General features: G+C 38.1%; 1 protein-coding gene across 5 annotated transcripts in view; it reads right to left on the bottom strand.

The window, feature by feature from the left end:
• RBPMS (RNA binding protein, mRNA processing factor) overlaps window positions 1–14,261 on the bottom strand; it is a 113,079-nt gene that overhangs the window by 17,124 nt on the left and 81,694 nt on the right. For 4 of the 5 annotated variants that reach the window (XM_087957365.1, XM_026672908.2, XM_087957367.1 and 1 more), the window contains one exon: window positions 12,977–13,107. The exons of the other annotated variant lie outside the window; for it this stretch is intronic. In XM_087957365.1, coding sequence (XP_087813491.1) covers window positions 12,977–13,107 — 131 coding nt within the window. The remainder of the gene's footprint in view (window positions 1–12,976; window positions 13,108–14,261) is intronic. 5 annotated transcript variants of the gene reach the window in all.

Below are 14,261 nucleotides of genomic sequence, written 5' to 3'. Positions count from 1 at the left end.
GAAAGTTCTGGACAAGAATACAAAAATGAGTAGCTCTTTCATATTAACATGCAGTGGCATTTGCAGGAGAGTCCAAAAAAACCAAGATGGTGATGGTGGCAGCACAAAGGCCCACCCCATTTGTACTTGTCATCATGATATGCACATACAAAGGGATAGGGCTTTGCTTTCCTCTGCTACAGTTGCCATCTTGCCTTTTTTCATCCTCTTTACGAATATTCTGTTGCTGATGCCATACCATACCTTTTTTCTTCTGGTGCAGATGTATTGCACTACATTCCCCTCAACTCCACTCAGACCAAAGCCAAGAGATCAGAAAAAAACTCTTAATACTTTAGAACAGAGGTGTCAAACTTGTGTCATCATGGCAGCGTCACGTGATGTAATGGGACTTCCCCCCCTTCATTAAACAGGATGGGGGTGTGGCAGCATGTGATGCATTCAGCTCATGGGCCACAAGTTTGACAGCCCTGCTTTAGAGTATTTAAATGGACCCAAAATAACAGGATAGCAAAGCTGACCTATCACAGTAGTCAAGGAAATGACCTGAAAAAGTTTGCAAAAAAGACATCCTTGTAACTAGTGAATGTACTTCCTGATTTGCACTCCTGTACAAGAGCAACTCTCTAAATGGATAGGTCAAGTTTTAATTCTGAGAAGGAAGGGATCTGTGGATTTCCAGAAAAACTGCAGACTACAGGAACCATTTGTGCTTCAGTTTGAGATGTAGACAACACAGACTCATCCCCAACAACCTGCACCTACCTTCAACAGTGAAGGGACACGGGGCAAAGAAAAGATCGTGCAGCCAAGGCTCCACACCCATTTGCCCTACTCAGGTGACCCTAAGGACACAGATTAACCTCCAAGTGGCCTCAATGACTCTCTAAAAAGAATGCAAATGACCAGCTATCTGCAAGGAGTATAAATCCTTCCATTCCCCACCATCAAGTTAGAGCTGGAGAAGCGAAATGTCTTCAAAGAAAAACCAGAAAGTCCAATTGCCTCCTGAAAAAGCACTTTTGGGAGGAAGAGATTCCATTCCAAATAAACTCCCTCCTTGAAAAAAAGTAAGCTTCTTCATCATCTTAGAAAACTATCTTCAAAAGCCTTAATTAAGAAGCTGACAGAATCTGTCACTTCCTGCCTGATACCCTAGGGCAAGGGTCTTCAAACTTGGCAAGTTTAAGACTTGTGGACTTCAACTCCCAGAATTCCTGAGCTAACATGACTGGAGGAGGAATTCTGGGAGTTGAAGCCCACAAGTCTTAACATTGCCAAGTTTGAAGACCCCCTGCTCTAGGGTTATCCTACATTATACATTACAACAACCCAATGCTTGGCAGTCAGCATACGGCATCAACCTGGTTCACCGCACAATCCTCTTATTTGTCTTCACAGTTTTAAATATGTAAAAGGTAGGCATAGGAAGTATAATGCATGAAACGATCCTACTAGGAACTATCATCTAAATCATAGCCATTTTATTAGCTTCAGCCAAAACATACATAAAAATGAGATACCTTTTGTTTGCTTTTTGCTTTGTCCCTCTCAGGGTTTTTCCCCCACTGACACCTAACCACAGCCTAAACATGCCTTGACATATTTTAGGCCTGATTTTGTCTTCATTTCATCCCCTGACCATGAGTGAAACAGCATTAATTCATCCTTCGCTATACCGGAGTTAAATTCAGTATTCTTAAGATAGCTTTAATTTGTATAAATCACCATAAACTTTGGGGGAAGTCAGGCGGCAGAAAAAAAAAAAGAATTTTGTTGCCAACTCAGGAATAGGCAGAGGGTTCTTCAATGCAATGGTGAGAAAAACCCTGAGTCTGTCAAACTTTGTGCATCTTCAGAAAGACAAATGACACAACGTGCATTATGTCACTTATGAATTTGCAACTGATGTAAGGACTCTAGCACAAAAGGCTAGGATTTGTTGGCAGTGTTCTAGACATGACATTTTAAAACAAAATGGAATCCTGCTGGTATACTTTGCCTTCTCAGAGTTAATAGGTATTGCTCCAAGGAGAGACCAGGTAAAAAGGAAAGCTTCACAGAGGCAAACTATGGATGCAGTAGGTATTCCAAGAAGGTTCCAGATACCCATTTGCACTATGATTCAGGTGATCCTGAGGGTACAGATAAACCCCCAAGTGGCCTCAACGTCTCTCAGAGAGCTAATAATCTTCACAATACAAATGACCAGATGACTATACAAAAATATAAATCCTTCCATTCCTCACAATTCAATCAGAAATGAAGAAGCTTCTTGGATGAGAAGTGAAAGGTTTTCAAATAAAAAAAACCAAGAAAGTCTAATTGCCTTTTGAATCTTTGGCACAGCAATTGGTCTGCGAATCAAATCCTGGACTCTCACGATATGCTCTCCACCAACTTGCACAGAACCTTATCAGGAGAGCAAAACCAGAGGACTCTAAATTTTATGCAATGCCAACAAGCCTTGGTTGTCACTCCCAGAACCAATCCTAAATTTGTCACCAAATTCTAATTTTTAGTGGCTCATAAAAAGAAAATATTAACCAGAGTAGGATATCTGTATCTCTACCTGTCTCTCTTTCATCTATGACTTCAACTCAACAATTGCCTGGACAAATCTCTGTAGTTTTATGGCAAGATTTCAGAAGTGATTTGCCCTTGCTTGCTTCCTTCCTTCCTAGGGTTGAGCGAGAATGACTGGCTCAAGGTCACCCAGCTAGCTTCTAGCCCAGTTCCTTAACCACTAGACCAAACAGGCTCAATGTTAATTTTAAATTTGTGTTTAACTTTAGCTCAGTTTAAATGTTGATTAAATTTATTTATTTATTTTATTTTTATTTATTTAGGAGCCTCTGTGGCGCAGTGGTTAGAGTGCAGTACTGCAAGCTACTTCTGCTGCAGCCAGCTGATTACAATTTGGCAGTTCAAATCCCACCAGGCTCAAGGTTGACTCAGCCTTCCATCCTTCTGAGGTGGGTAAAATGAGGACCCAAATTGTTGGGGGCAATATGCTAACTCTGTAAACCGCTTAGAGAGGGCTGTAAAGCACTATAAAGCGGTATATAAATCTAAGTGCTATTGCTATTTGGGATATTTATATGGCTGCCTACTCGCTCATAGCAACTCTAGGCTTACAAGCAATTTAATCAAATGTATTTTTCTCCTGGTACCTTATAGGCCACTGAAATGCCAAGTAAGCCCTTGGCTAAAAAAACACTTTGGTATTAAAGAAATTTTAGCCATTTAATTTCATGACAATTTGCACTAATTAAATCTTCTAGAGATGCACTATCTGCAAGAGAAAGGGAAATAATATGGTTTTATTAGTACTTGAACTTAAGTACTTAAGACATTTTTAAGCTCAAATATTTAAATGTGTTTAAATGTGACCCTTTTAATTAATCTGTTTTAATAAAATACATTACAGTCCTGAGATTTGAATGTTTTGCAGGAGGGACAGTATGAGAAAAAAGGAAAGACAAAGAGGCAGAGAGTTATGTCCGTTGAACTATTAGATCTGGAGTAAATCTGGGTAGCCAACTCCATTTTAATTCTTAGAACTGCCTGGCATCCACACTTTTCCAAATCAATTTTTATTTGCTCCAAATTCTACTCAGCATTAGAATTTGAATGTAAGAATTTGCACTGGTTCCCACTTTCATGTTGATCAAATAATTGCCTACAAGCTGGATGGAACAATAGAATACCTTAAAAGAACTCTTTGGCTCATAAAGCATTGGATTAAGTTCACATACACAGCAGCAAAAACATGTTTACACTTGCACACGTTGGCAGTCTATAGCAACCCAGGAAACGGACTGCCTTAAATGTTCACAATGCACACATTCCACAGGGGCTAATGGCCTTCTCTTTGCAATTCTGTATTCCTTCAGTACAGGGGTTTTGAAATAGAGAAGCCCAGTATTTTTCAGATATTTCAAATAATCTTTTTTTTTCTACCAACTCCTCCTGACATTACATTCATCTTAACTCCAGTACAGTTCTGAGACAGTTTACAGTCATCCTTAGTTGTTTCCACATTAGAGCATTGTTTTCCCCTTTCATCAAGCAATAAACCACAACAGTTTTGCTATGGGTACAAATTGATGTGCTTTATCAACCATTCAGATGGTGTTACAATCAGGTAGCCACTAAGGGTGGTATCAGCTAGCTCTGATACTGTAGTATTGTCCACTGCTATGGGCAAATACTTCTTCCTTTGGATCCATCAATCTAGCTATCTTTCTCAACTTTAAGATGTGTGGACTTCAACTCCCAGAATTTCCCAGGCAGAATGCTAGCTAGGGAATTCTGAAAGTTGAAATCCATGCATCTTAAAATTGCTATGGTTGAGAAACATTTATCTAGCCATTAATTTGCGTCTCAATCCCTATCTCCATCCACATTAAGAAAAATAATCAATATGTATTTTCTTACTAGCTGGTGGTATTTGGTGGGAGGAGAATTTGTTATTCCCTGCCCTCAATGTGCCCAATTTTTAGAGTAAATTAGAGCATCATTTGTGGGCATCATGCCTGTGGCAAGACAGTGATTGCTAGCAAAGTTTAACATGTTTGTGCTGAGGAAAAGCCCTACAGCTTCCATATGAGATAATCTCTACATAGAAGCAAGGTGCTAGAACTTTTTGTATGTACCCAGTGGTTGTTTGGATTTTTGGAAGGTCAGATATTGTTACCCTACAGATTTCCAAGCCTAAACCTTTTGTCAATAAAATAAACCAAAGGAAAATTTGCTTGGTTTGCTAAATTTATATAAATTGCACAATCCAGGCTGAATTATACAAAGGACCTAACTAATTTAACATTTTCCTCATCTACAATATGAGGAACAAAATTTCCTCATCCAACATCTACAAAAAGTAATACACTGTGCATCTCCCTCATTGAGGGAGATGTGTAGTTTAAAAACACAAAATATAAATGAATATGAAATCAAACAGGACATGAACCTTCTCATGCTTTTGCCTTCTGCAACTTGGGAGCTCCTAAACAATGAAAAAATATTAAGTCACACAATCATAAACTGTACTGATTTCACAAACTCAGTGATTGTATGAGATACCTTCTATTATCTAATCTGATTTTATCGCCAATTCATAATTTTACAATACATATGTCACTCTTTTTCACCCCAAAGCACCTTACAGGGTTGTTGTGGGGAAAATAGGAGAGGGGAAGCGTGTTGGATATGTTCATCTTGAGTTATTTGTAAAAACAATAAAGGCGGGATACAAATAAATATTTTCAAATAGCTTAGCCAGTATTTTTCAGAACAAAAGTCTGAAACATGTTGCTGTTTCATCAAAGATAAACTTTTGATCCTTCTTAGTTTCCTTCTAAAAAAAAGATTAAGGACAATGTAATCAGAATTTTTGAAATAGGGTAATCAGAACCACAGACCGTATTCCAAATACAGCCACATCAAATGAAGATACTGGATTTCCTTTTCAGTTCTGTTCACTATAGTTCTTAGCACAGAATTTGCCCTTTTAATTTAACTATGACTGTATTGTGAATGGTTATTTCCAAAGAATTATGTACTAGAACCCTAACATGTTTTCTATGATTAATCAGTCTTAATTCAGAATGAACACATACATACAGACAAAAACAGAGTTTTTACTGTTTTTATAAGTAACTCAAAGCAGTGAACCTATCTAATACTCCTACATCTTCCTATTTTCCCCACAACAACCACCTTGTGAGGTGATTGGGCTGAGACAGAGCGACTGGCTGACTTTCATGCCTAAAGCAGGACTAATCTTGCCATATGAGGAAGGAATTTGTCTTTGTTCCTGGACTTATCCTCAATGATTCTCACCTCCATACCTGTAGTCCAGTGGAGGCACAACAGAAAGAAGCATAAAACCTGCCATCTTTGGAAAAATGTGCCTTCAGTGGCTGGTATGTGGCTCTTTATTTATAATTGGAGAGGGTGATGCTCTGCCTTGCTCCTGGCCTTGCAGTGGACTGAAAACAACAAAAGTGGGAGCAATATGGAGGGTCAACAGGCCAGATTTGTTTAGCTCGCAGTGAGTAGGGCTCATAATCACTGATAGCATGCTTTGAAAGCACAAAATACAATAATAACCTGTTCAGCAAGGTCAAAGTGAACTAGAAAACTCACTGTCAAGAAAGCAGAACATAAAACACAGAGACGAGAGAAGATGCGGTATTGAATTATGGCAGGTCAGAGAAAACATTTGCAGATTTCTTGGGACGATGAACGTTCTCCAGGATTTTAGACTGCAACATGATTTAATCCACTGTAAGCAATGGAAGTGAAGTTGCTGACTAACACTGATTAAAATCAGGTTTCAGGTTTCAAAACAGTTACAGTGACCCAGTGAGACAATTGACTAATTGATTCAGCTTATGAATATGCTTCATCTTCACACAATGACATACTCGGTCCTGAGGCTGGAATGAAATCATACATTTACTGTGTGGTACAAACTTCTTTTCCATCCCTCATTATAGAAGGAACTTGGGGCAGGGACATAAATACCTCCTCTGTTCTCAACAACATATTTTCAGTCCAACCTTGCACCTCTACCAGATGCTAATCATCATCCAGTCACTGATCCTTCCTAATATAATTCAGGGATCTGATAATCTTTTAAATAAAATGGTGAGGAATTAAACCTGTCACCGTCTACATTCCAAACATGGACTGAGCTACACGAAGTCCTTCACTTACAACCATGCATTTAGTGACCATTTGAAGTTATAACGGCACTGAAAAAAGTAACTTATGACCTTTTTCACACTTATGACGGTTGCAGCATCCCCCTAGTCACATCATCAAAATTCAGATGCTTGCCACCTGGCATGTATTTATGATGGTTGCTGTGTCGCTGGGTCATGTGGTCACCTTTTGCGACCTTCTGATAAAAGGAGGTGCGGTGGCCTAGAGGTGGAGCTCTCGCCTCACAATCAGGAGGCTGTGAGTTCGATCCCAGGTAGAGGCTAATATTTGCTCCTGCTTGCGCAGGGGGTTGGACTAGATGACCTCCAAGGTCCCTTCCAACTCTGTTATTCTATGATAAGCAAAGTCAATGGGGAAGCCAGATTCACTTAACAACCATGTTACTAACTTAACAGCTGCAGCAATTCACTTAACAACAATGATGAGAAAGGTTGTAAAATGAAGCAAGACTCACTTTACAGTGATCTCACTTAGCAAGAGAAAGTTTGGGCTTAATTGTGGTTATAAGACAAGGATTACCTACATAGCTTTTTAATTGGGAAACATCTTAATTCAGCAACTGGATTGCATTTTTATCTTGTAATAGCCATAATTCTCCTAGAGGCAGAAGATTTATTATTTCAGTAAGTTTATTATAGCTGTCCACTTCTGGTGGACTGAAAATTTTAATACCAGGTCAAAATAATTAAAAGCCTTTAATGCTTAAGTTATTTAAGAGTCAGCCATCTTATGAAAGAATGCCTGATAGAGAACTTTATAAAGGATGCTCAACACAAATTAGTCTCAATTAGATCTGCTTGGTTGTTTTGAAAGGGTTGGTTGTTTTGAAGTCATGATTAATTTTGGCTTGATTTACCACCTCAGAACTTTTTAAATCTCAAACAGACCTTCATGTGCTTCGGCTATCCACTCATAGTAAATTAAACTGACTTTGCATGGACAAATCCTACTGTTTTTTAAGATTATCAACAAATTAAAACATTAATCCTTTGGGATAGTATCTATTGTTAATCTAGGCACACTAGCAGGGTCAGAAAATTCAAAATTTTCATAGCAAAAATGATCTGTTCTCTGAGATCAGTTTTTAAAATTTCTTTTTTATACACAAAAGATTGAGGAGGGGAGAAAAATATATATAAAAAAACAAACGAATGGGGATCTATAGGACCTAAATTTGGTAGCTGTGGATTAAGTAGCCTTTGTTGTGAGAATAAGGGTTAGCGTAAGAGGAAAAGTAAATAAAGAAATGGACAGAAAAGTGGCTGGACTTGAGAAAAAGGAGCTCTTTTTAAAAAGAAAACACAATGGTGGAACAGAAAGAAAACCGAAAAACATTAACAGAGGTTAAACAGACCTTGGTATTAGAGAAGATTTTAAATCTTAAATAATGTGTTCTTATGGCAGGACAGCCCCAGTTTAAGGAAAAACAAAAAGGAGTCCATTCCATCCTGGCTGCTAACACAATTTCTAAGAAAGTGGATAGGAACACTAAACCATGACAGTTCTCTTGAGCAAAGACAACACAGACAAGTACACCTGTTCCCAGAATTCCTCAAATTAATTCCACAAAGTTAATCAGCATTCCATTACTCTGGAAGTCTGCACCTCAGGTATCTCCTTGTTTCTTCAGAAACATTTAGGCTATCCCAACCAGCAAAGGTTGTGAGCCAGCAAGACTTCCAACAAAAGCTCACACCAATTTCTTCTAAACTTGCTGAATGTTCTTGGCTATAAGGGAGCATCCAAGCATGCAGGATTACAGACCAGACATGCTCCCCAGGCAGTCCCCAGTGATTAAAGCCATCCATGTTTCATTACTTTTCCCCTTTGTTGGTTAATTTTTAAGTAGATTACACCAGCTTTCAGAAAACATTAGGAGTTTCAGGCAGCAAGGTTCAAGGAGCAGGAAAAGTGTTTGTGACAGAACATACAGTACATTACTGGGCACTCTGATCTTCTACTCGTCCAGAGGGGTTTGGAGATTTTTACATGCAATCTGCCCTGTTGTAATTCGTGAATAAAAGATAGTTTTCCATTCCAACCTATTTCTCCTTTTCCTGTCCTGTCACAAATTGTTTTCCTCAAGTTCATGGTTTGTATTCTCAATCCATTTTCCACAAGTCTTCAATATTTAGGAGAAACATTGGCAAAGCTGCATTTGCTAAGAAACATTAACACACCCCATTCTATGTGTTTCACTTTTTATTTAATAATGTTAACTGTGAAATATTTAAGAATACATGTCAAGCATCCTGTATGCCTCAAGATATTTCCCAGGAAAGATGCTGTAATGACTTCATAGGTATAAGAAGATAAAAACAGTGGTCCTCTCTTCAAAATTTAATTAAAGCTGTAGGAAATAAAACAATACATGTAACCTGCAGGATAGGTGCCTTGGAGATTGCATAAGCTCCTGATATTTTCACAGCACTCAAGATGGATCTCTTTTGCCAGGCATTTAATTATTAATATTCATATTGGTTTTAAGTGACGATGTCAGATTTTTATTTTTGCATGTTGACTTTTATCAATTGTTAACTGCTTTGAGAGCTCTGATTGCATAGACAGTATGGATATTGAATAGCAAAATAGTTATTTGTAGTTTCATTATGTCAAACAACCAAGTACCAGCTTATAACACTCAACTGATCCTTTTTTTGCTAAAAAAGATAGATCTGAGTTGTTTCAGATAAACAGGATCCCAATGCCAGAAAGGAATAATTCTATGCCACCTAGCAAACTAAAAACTAGGGTTGTGGTCAGTGGGGGTGGGTGGCATCGCACAAGAAGATGTAGTAAAAAAAAAAATCACACTCAATCTTCAATCACTTTTTGAGAACATGAACAATAAAATATTCGCTGAACAGAACTGACTGTTCAATCAACTGTTTTAAGAGAAAATCTAGTTTAAGAGGTTTCATCAAGAATTGCAGCTGGATGTCTATGAATCTCAAATTCTAGTACCTAAAGAACAAAGTAGGAAATCTAAAGGGAAAATTATGTGGATTTACAAACCTGAAGTCGTTCCTGGAATGCTCATAGCTGAGATGTCAGATATTGATTGCTGGAGTTTTCAACATAGAAAGCAAACATTTTATCACATAATCCTAACTTATGATTCAATTAATCAATAATATTATCTGATAGATTAAACTAATTTGGCAAAACTTCAGTTTCTGGCATGTGTGCATTCCATGCTTTTCCCAGTTTGCTCAGAAGAGCATACCAGAGCTTCCCATTCAGCCCACCTTGCTTCACTTAAACACTGTGCTGGATGTTTTCAGACTGTTTAACATTCCTAAGAGATAACGTCTACCTGGAATACAGGAAGCACTCATTGATATTTGCATGGTTGACTTACATAAAAGAGATGTGCCTTTCTGAACCCTTGTAGCATAAAAGAGTTTATGATACAGAAAGCAGAATTTTAATTAGCCTGAAAAATTAGAAGCCACCCTGGATGCCAGAAGAAATATGACCATTATCTAATTTAGATTTAGTTAGCATAATATTCTTTCATGGGGAGCAGTGTTTGATTTCATATAACAAAAGCAGCCCAAATTTCCAGTGTCTCTGGATGTTGGACCAGTCTGAATATTGTTCTCAGTTCCTATAAAATAGACCTATTTAGTTGCTACTAGAACTTTATACTACTAAAAAATTTTTTTTGGGGGGGAGGGGGGCATTTAAATAAAACTCTGCCCCTCTTATATACATTGACACATGTACAAAAGAGGTGATACGAGTACCACTTTCGCTACCTTTCCTGTTTGGACCTTCCCCTGTGGACGCTGCTCCTCCAAGGTGTATTGCTTTGCACCTGCTGAACTCATTGCATCATCTGACTCTTTTCTTAAATGATTCTTTTAATAAAAATGAATTATGAAGCTGCCCCATTGCAAAACAAAGCAACACACCGGCCTCTACTCCTGCTGTATTTCTGCACAAAAACCTTTGCTCAACTCCTCCTGTCCTCTCCCTCATTGCATTAGTTATGGTAAAGAGCATCCTGTGGGACGTGTCAATTTTCAAATTAATTTGTATTTCATGAGTGGCCATGCTGGCCATGAAAGAGATTCTATGGGTGCCTCTGACACGCCTTTTCAAATTTCCAGTCATACCCCTGGAAGCCCCCGAAAAGCAATCTGTCTCCCCATCTAAAAAAAACGTAATTCTTAAGTAAATGCATTATATATAACACTTTCTCTTCTGGACAAGACCATCAGTGGATTCAACTAACCATTTATCAAGTGAAAATTTTACCAAAGTGCAATAAAATCCTACAGGGAAGGGGCTATGAAGACTGACTAATTAGCAAATGGCAAAGAAACTTTATTCTTGCTGCTGCTTTGATTTCTGCCGGCATATAGTCTGAAACAAATGTCTTCCCCAACTCCCTTGTGCAGGGTGACTAGCTTACTCAACTCAATCAGGCCCTTGAAGCAGCTTACAGTTAAGGAATGCCCACAACGAACATACCACAACTATCACAGAACTCCTATCTTCTGCTGCTTTATAGAGTAACAAAGAGGTCACCTAAACAGGCTAATTTCCTAAGTATTCTTAAGGCTCAGGGAGTGTCAGAGAGGTTGGCCACGGTCTGTGCCTCTCCCAGTAGTTTCACAGAACATGCCGGATGTGTAGTTTTGCTTCCTCCCTCATGCAGTGGGAGAGGCTTGCTTTGCAAAACTTCAAATAAATTAAGCCCTGGCACTATAAAAGTCTACTAGCATTCTGATAAATGCACAATTACTGCTGCTCTTATAAAAACCATGCCACTTCTGCTTCCATTTTTGTAGCAGTTTACCAGCTACATTTGGGACAGCTGAAGCTTTCAGATATTCATGCAAAAGTAGCTTTATTTAGTATTTTTATTTAAAACACACAGAGATCTTCAATCTAGACATTGCCCCATAGAATCTCAGAATCATAGGGACATTGTTATCTCCCATCATGTCAAATCAATATTTCTACCCCACCCCCACCCCCAAAAAAACCCCGATAGCTAATGCATCAGAATTGGATAGAAGGCCCGTCTTATCACCCCAAACAATTAAGAATTAATTAACTATCACAGAATTAAAAGAGTATATAGACAGTCCTTGTTTAGCATCATAAGTGGAATGGCAACTCAGTTGTTAACCAAAGTAATCTGAAAGTGAAACAGTGACTGTGCTTATGATCTTACTTCAGCTTCCCTTTGCTTTATAGACCTGCAAAGGGCATAATGTAAAGATTGGTAGTAAAGTTGTAGTACTTTTTCATCAATTTTCAACCTAATTGTGAACAGTCACTAAGCAAGGCACTAAGAACTACCCATATTTTCTTTCACACAATTGTAAACCTAAAGAGTCTGAATCCATTTTTGTTCAGTTCTAATGTTTCAGTTCATTAATGTTTATGTAGATCATCATCTTTGCCAAGCATCTATTCAGCGTTTTACTCATCACTAGAAAGTACACAAACAACTAGAATAGCAAATAATTACAAGCACATTTTCACTTGGCAAATGGTTATTCATACTCACTTTCTTACAATTAATAGAGTATTTTCATAAGCAGCCAGTTTAAAGCCCACTCCCAAGGGTACTGAGGCAAAATGGTGACTTCAGTGATGATATGGTTATCCCCTGCAACCAAGATGCGCACAGTAGGATGACCTGCATCTAAATTACTACTGATTGGGGACAATATTATTTCAACAGGGAAAATTATTTAATTATTATTAAACAATTTGCTGTTGGAGATCTTCCCAACTTACCACTCATCATCATTACATGTATATTTCCTCTGCCATTGGCTTTGTTTTGCTTCCATGTGTCTTCTTAAGCTACAGGTACACATGTATTTAAAAGTATATTCTTACATACTTTGCCTGGATCTATTTCAAAACCTGTGAAGCTTGGAAGTTAAAACCACTGAAAGGCAAGTCTGGGGAGCACAATCCATATATATAAGAAAATATATATGCGTACAAAGACCCAGGAGATATTTCTATTTGCCTGAAGTGAATGGAGGTGAAATTACTCAAGAAGAGAAAGGTGTTCTATCAGGCAGAGGGGGTGCTGCCATTTTACCAAGGATGAGTCCAGTGATCCCTAGAGGATGGATCAGTTTGATTGAGGAGTGATCATTAATTTCGCTCTTGTGACCCTATTAGGCAGACAAGTGTTAGTTGTATGGTGAGCTCTGAAGAGGATCAAGGAATAACGTGGGTGAAGGTGTGACTGATTGATATAAATTACCTGGGCATGCAGTGAAGCAGGGTAGGTGAAAGCAGGCGGAGGTAGAGCAGGTGCTAACTCCGCTGGGTAGAGAGGGTACGGCGCCCACACTTCAGGGCTACTGGGGTAAAGTGCAGGCACTGTGAGTTCATCTGCAAGAGAAGAATAAGGAAAGGTCATTGTTAAAAAACAATAAGTGCAGAAAACAAAATGGCAAATTGTCTCCACTGCCAAACTAAAAAGGTTTCTCTGACCACTCTTCTTTCCTTAAAAAGCAAAAATGGGGAAAATCAGGGATAAAGGGGATCAGGGATTACTGTGAGACAACCTATGAAAAATCAACATCTATATCTTACATTAAAAAAACAAGGATATTTTTCAACAGGGGCAAAACAGGAGACAGAGAAAATCAAAGTAAGCTACTCTACCAATTAAGAGCAATCAACGAAAACATTGATAATATCAGCCAGGCTGAGTGGGGATGATGGGAATCATAGTCTAACACATCCCTAGAACACCACATCAGGAAAGACTGTAATATATTTTTTGAATCAATGACTACAGCTGAAACTATACTTGATGCTACAACTGGGAAATTCTGAAAGAAAACAATCTACTGTTTGCTTCATTACATATTAAAATGCGAAACAATGCATCAGTGTATGTAATTGTATCATCTACATTATTTTATAAATAGCAGAAATATATAGGTTTCTAAAGAATGATCATAGACCTGGGAAATTGGGTAAAGGGGACTGACTGGGATCTCCCGCCAAAACAATTGAATCCTTTGTAAGCCATCTTACGCATCATCCTGTCACTGGACAATAAATCACTTGGAGGGCAGCATAGGACCCAGATAACTCTCATGTTTGACAAGATGGCTGCTGAATACCATACAAGAGGCCTCAGGTGAGCACAGCATGCAGCCTATAATATTCCTAAGATATGTTCATCTGAAAATATTTCTATGAAGGGAGAGTTTTAAAAATACTCTTCCTGATAGTTACTCCATTATAATAACCCTACCCATGCAAGAATCTACATCACTCTAAGAACAATCACATTATTCATAGTGTCAGAGCCTTTGAAACACATGATCAAATAATTAAAAGTAAACAAAAAGAAAAACATATGAATATAGAATGAATTGGTTAAGCCAAAAACAATACCCATTATTCAGTGTGACAGAAGCTAAAAATTTATTCAGAAATGTTTCTCACAAAATATATAAAATTATAGGTCCTGGCATTTTGTAGCATGTTACATTGTATAAAATGTATTTTTCAAATCCTTACAAAATTCT

This window comes from Notechis scutatus, chromosome 2, assembly GCF_049901735.1.
Source record: "Notechis scutatus isolate UNSWTSFEM ecotype Mainland chromosome 2, rNotScu1.2, whole genome shotgun sequence".
Taxonomy (NCBI): Eukaryota; Metazoa; Chordata; class Lepidosauria; order Squamata; family Elapidae; genus Notechis; species Notechis scutatus.
Note: the sequence above shows the minus strand (reverse complement) of the source record. Positions and strands in the feature narration are given on the sequence as shown.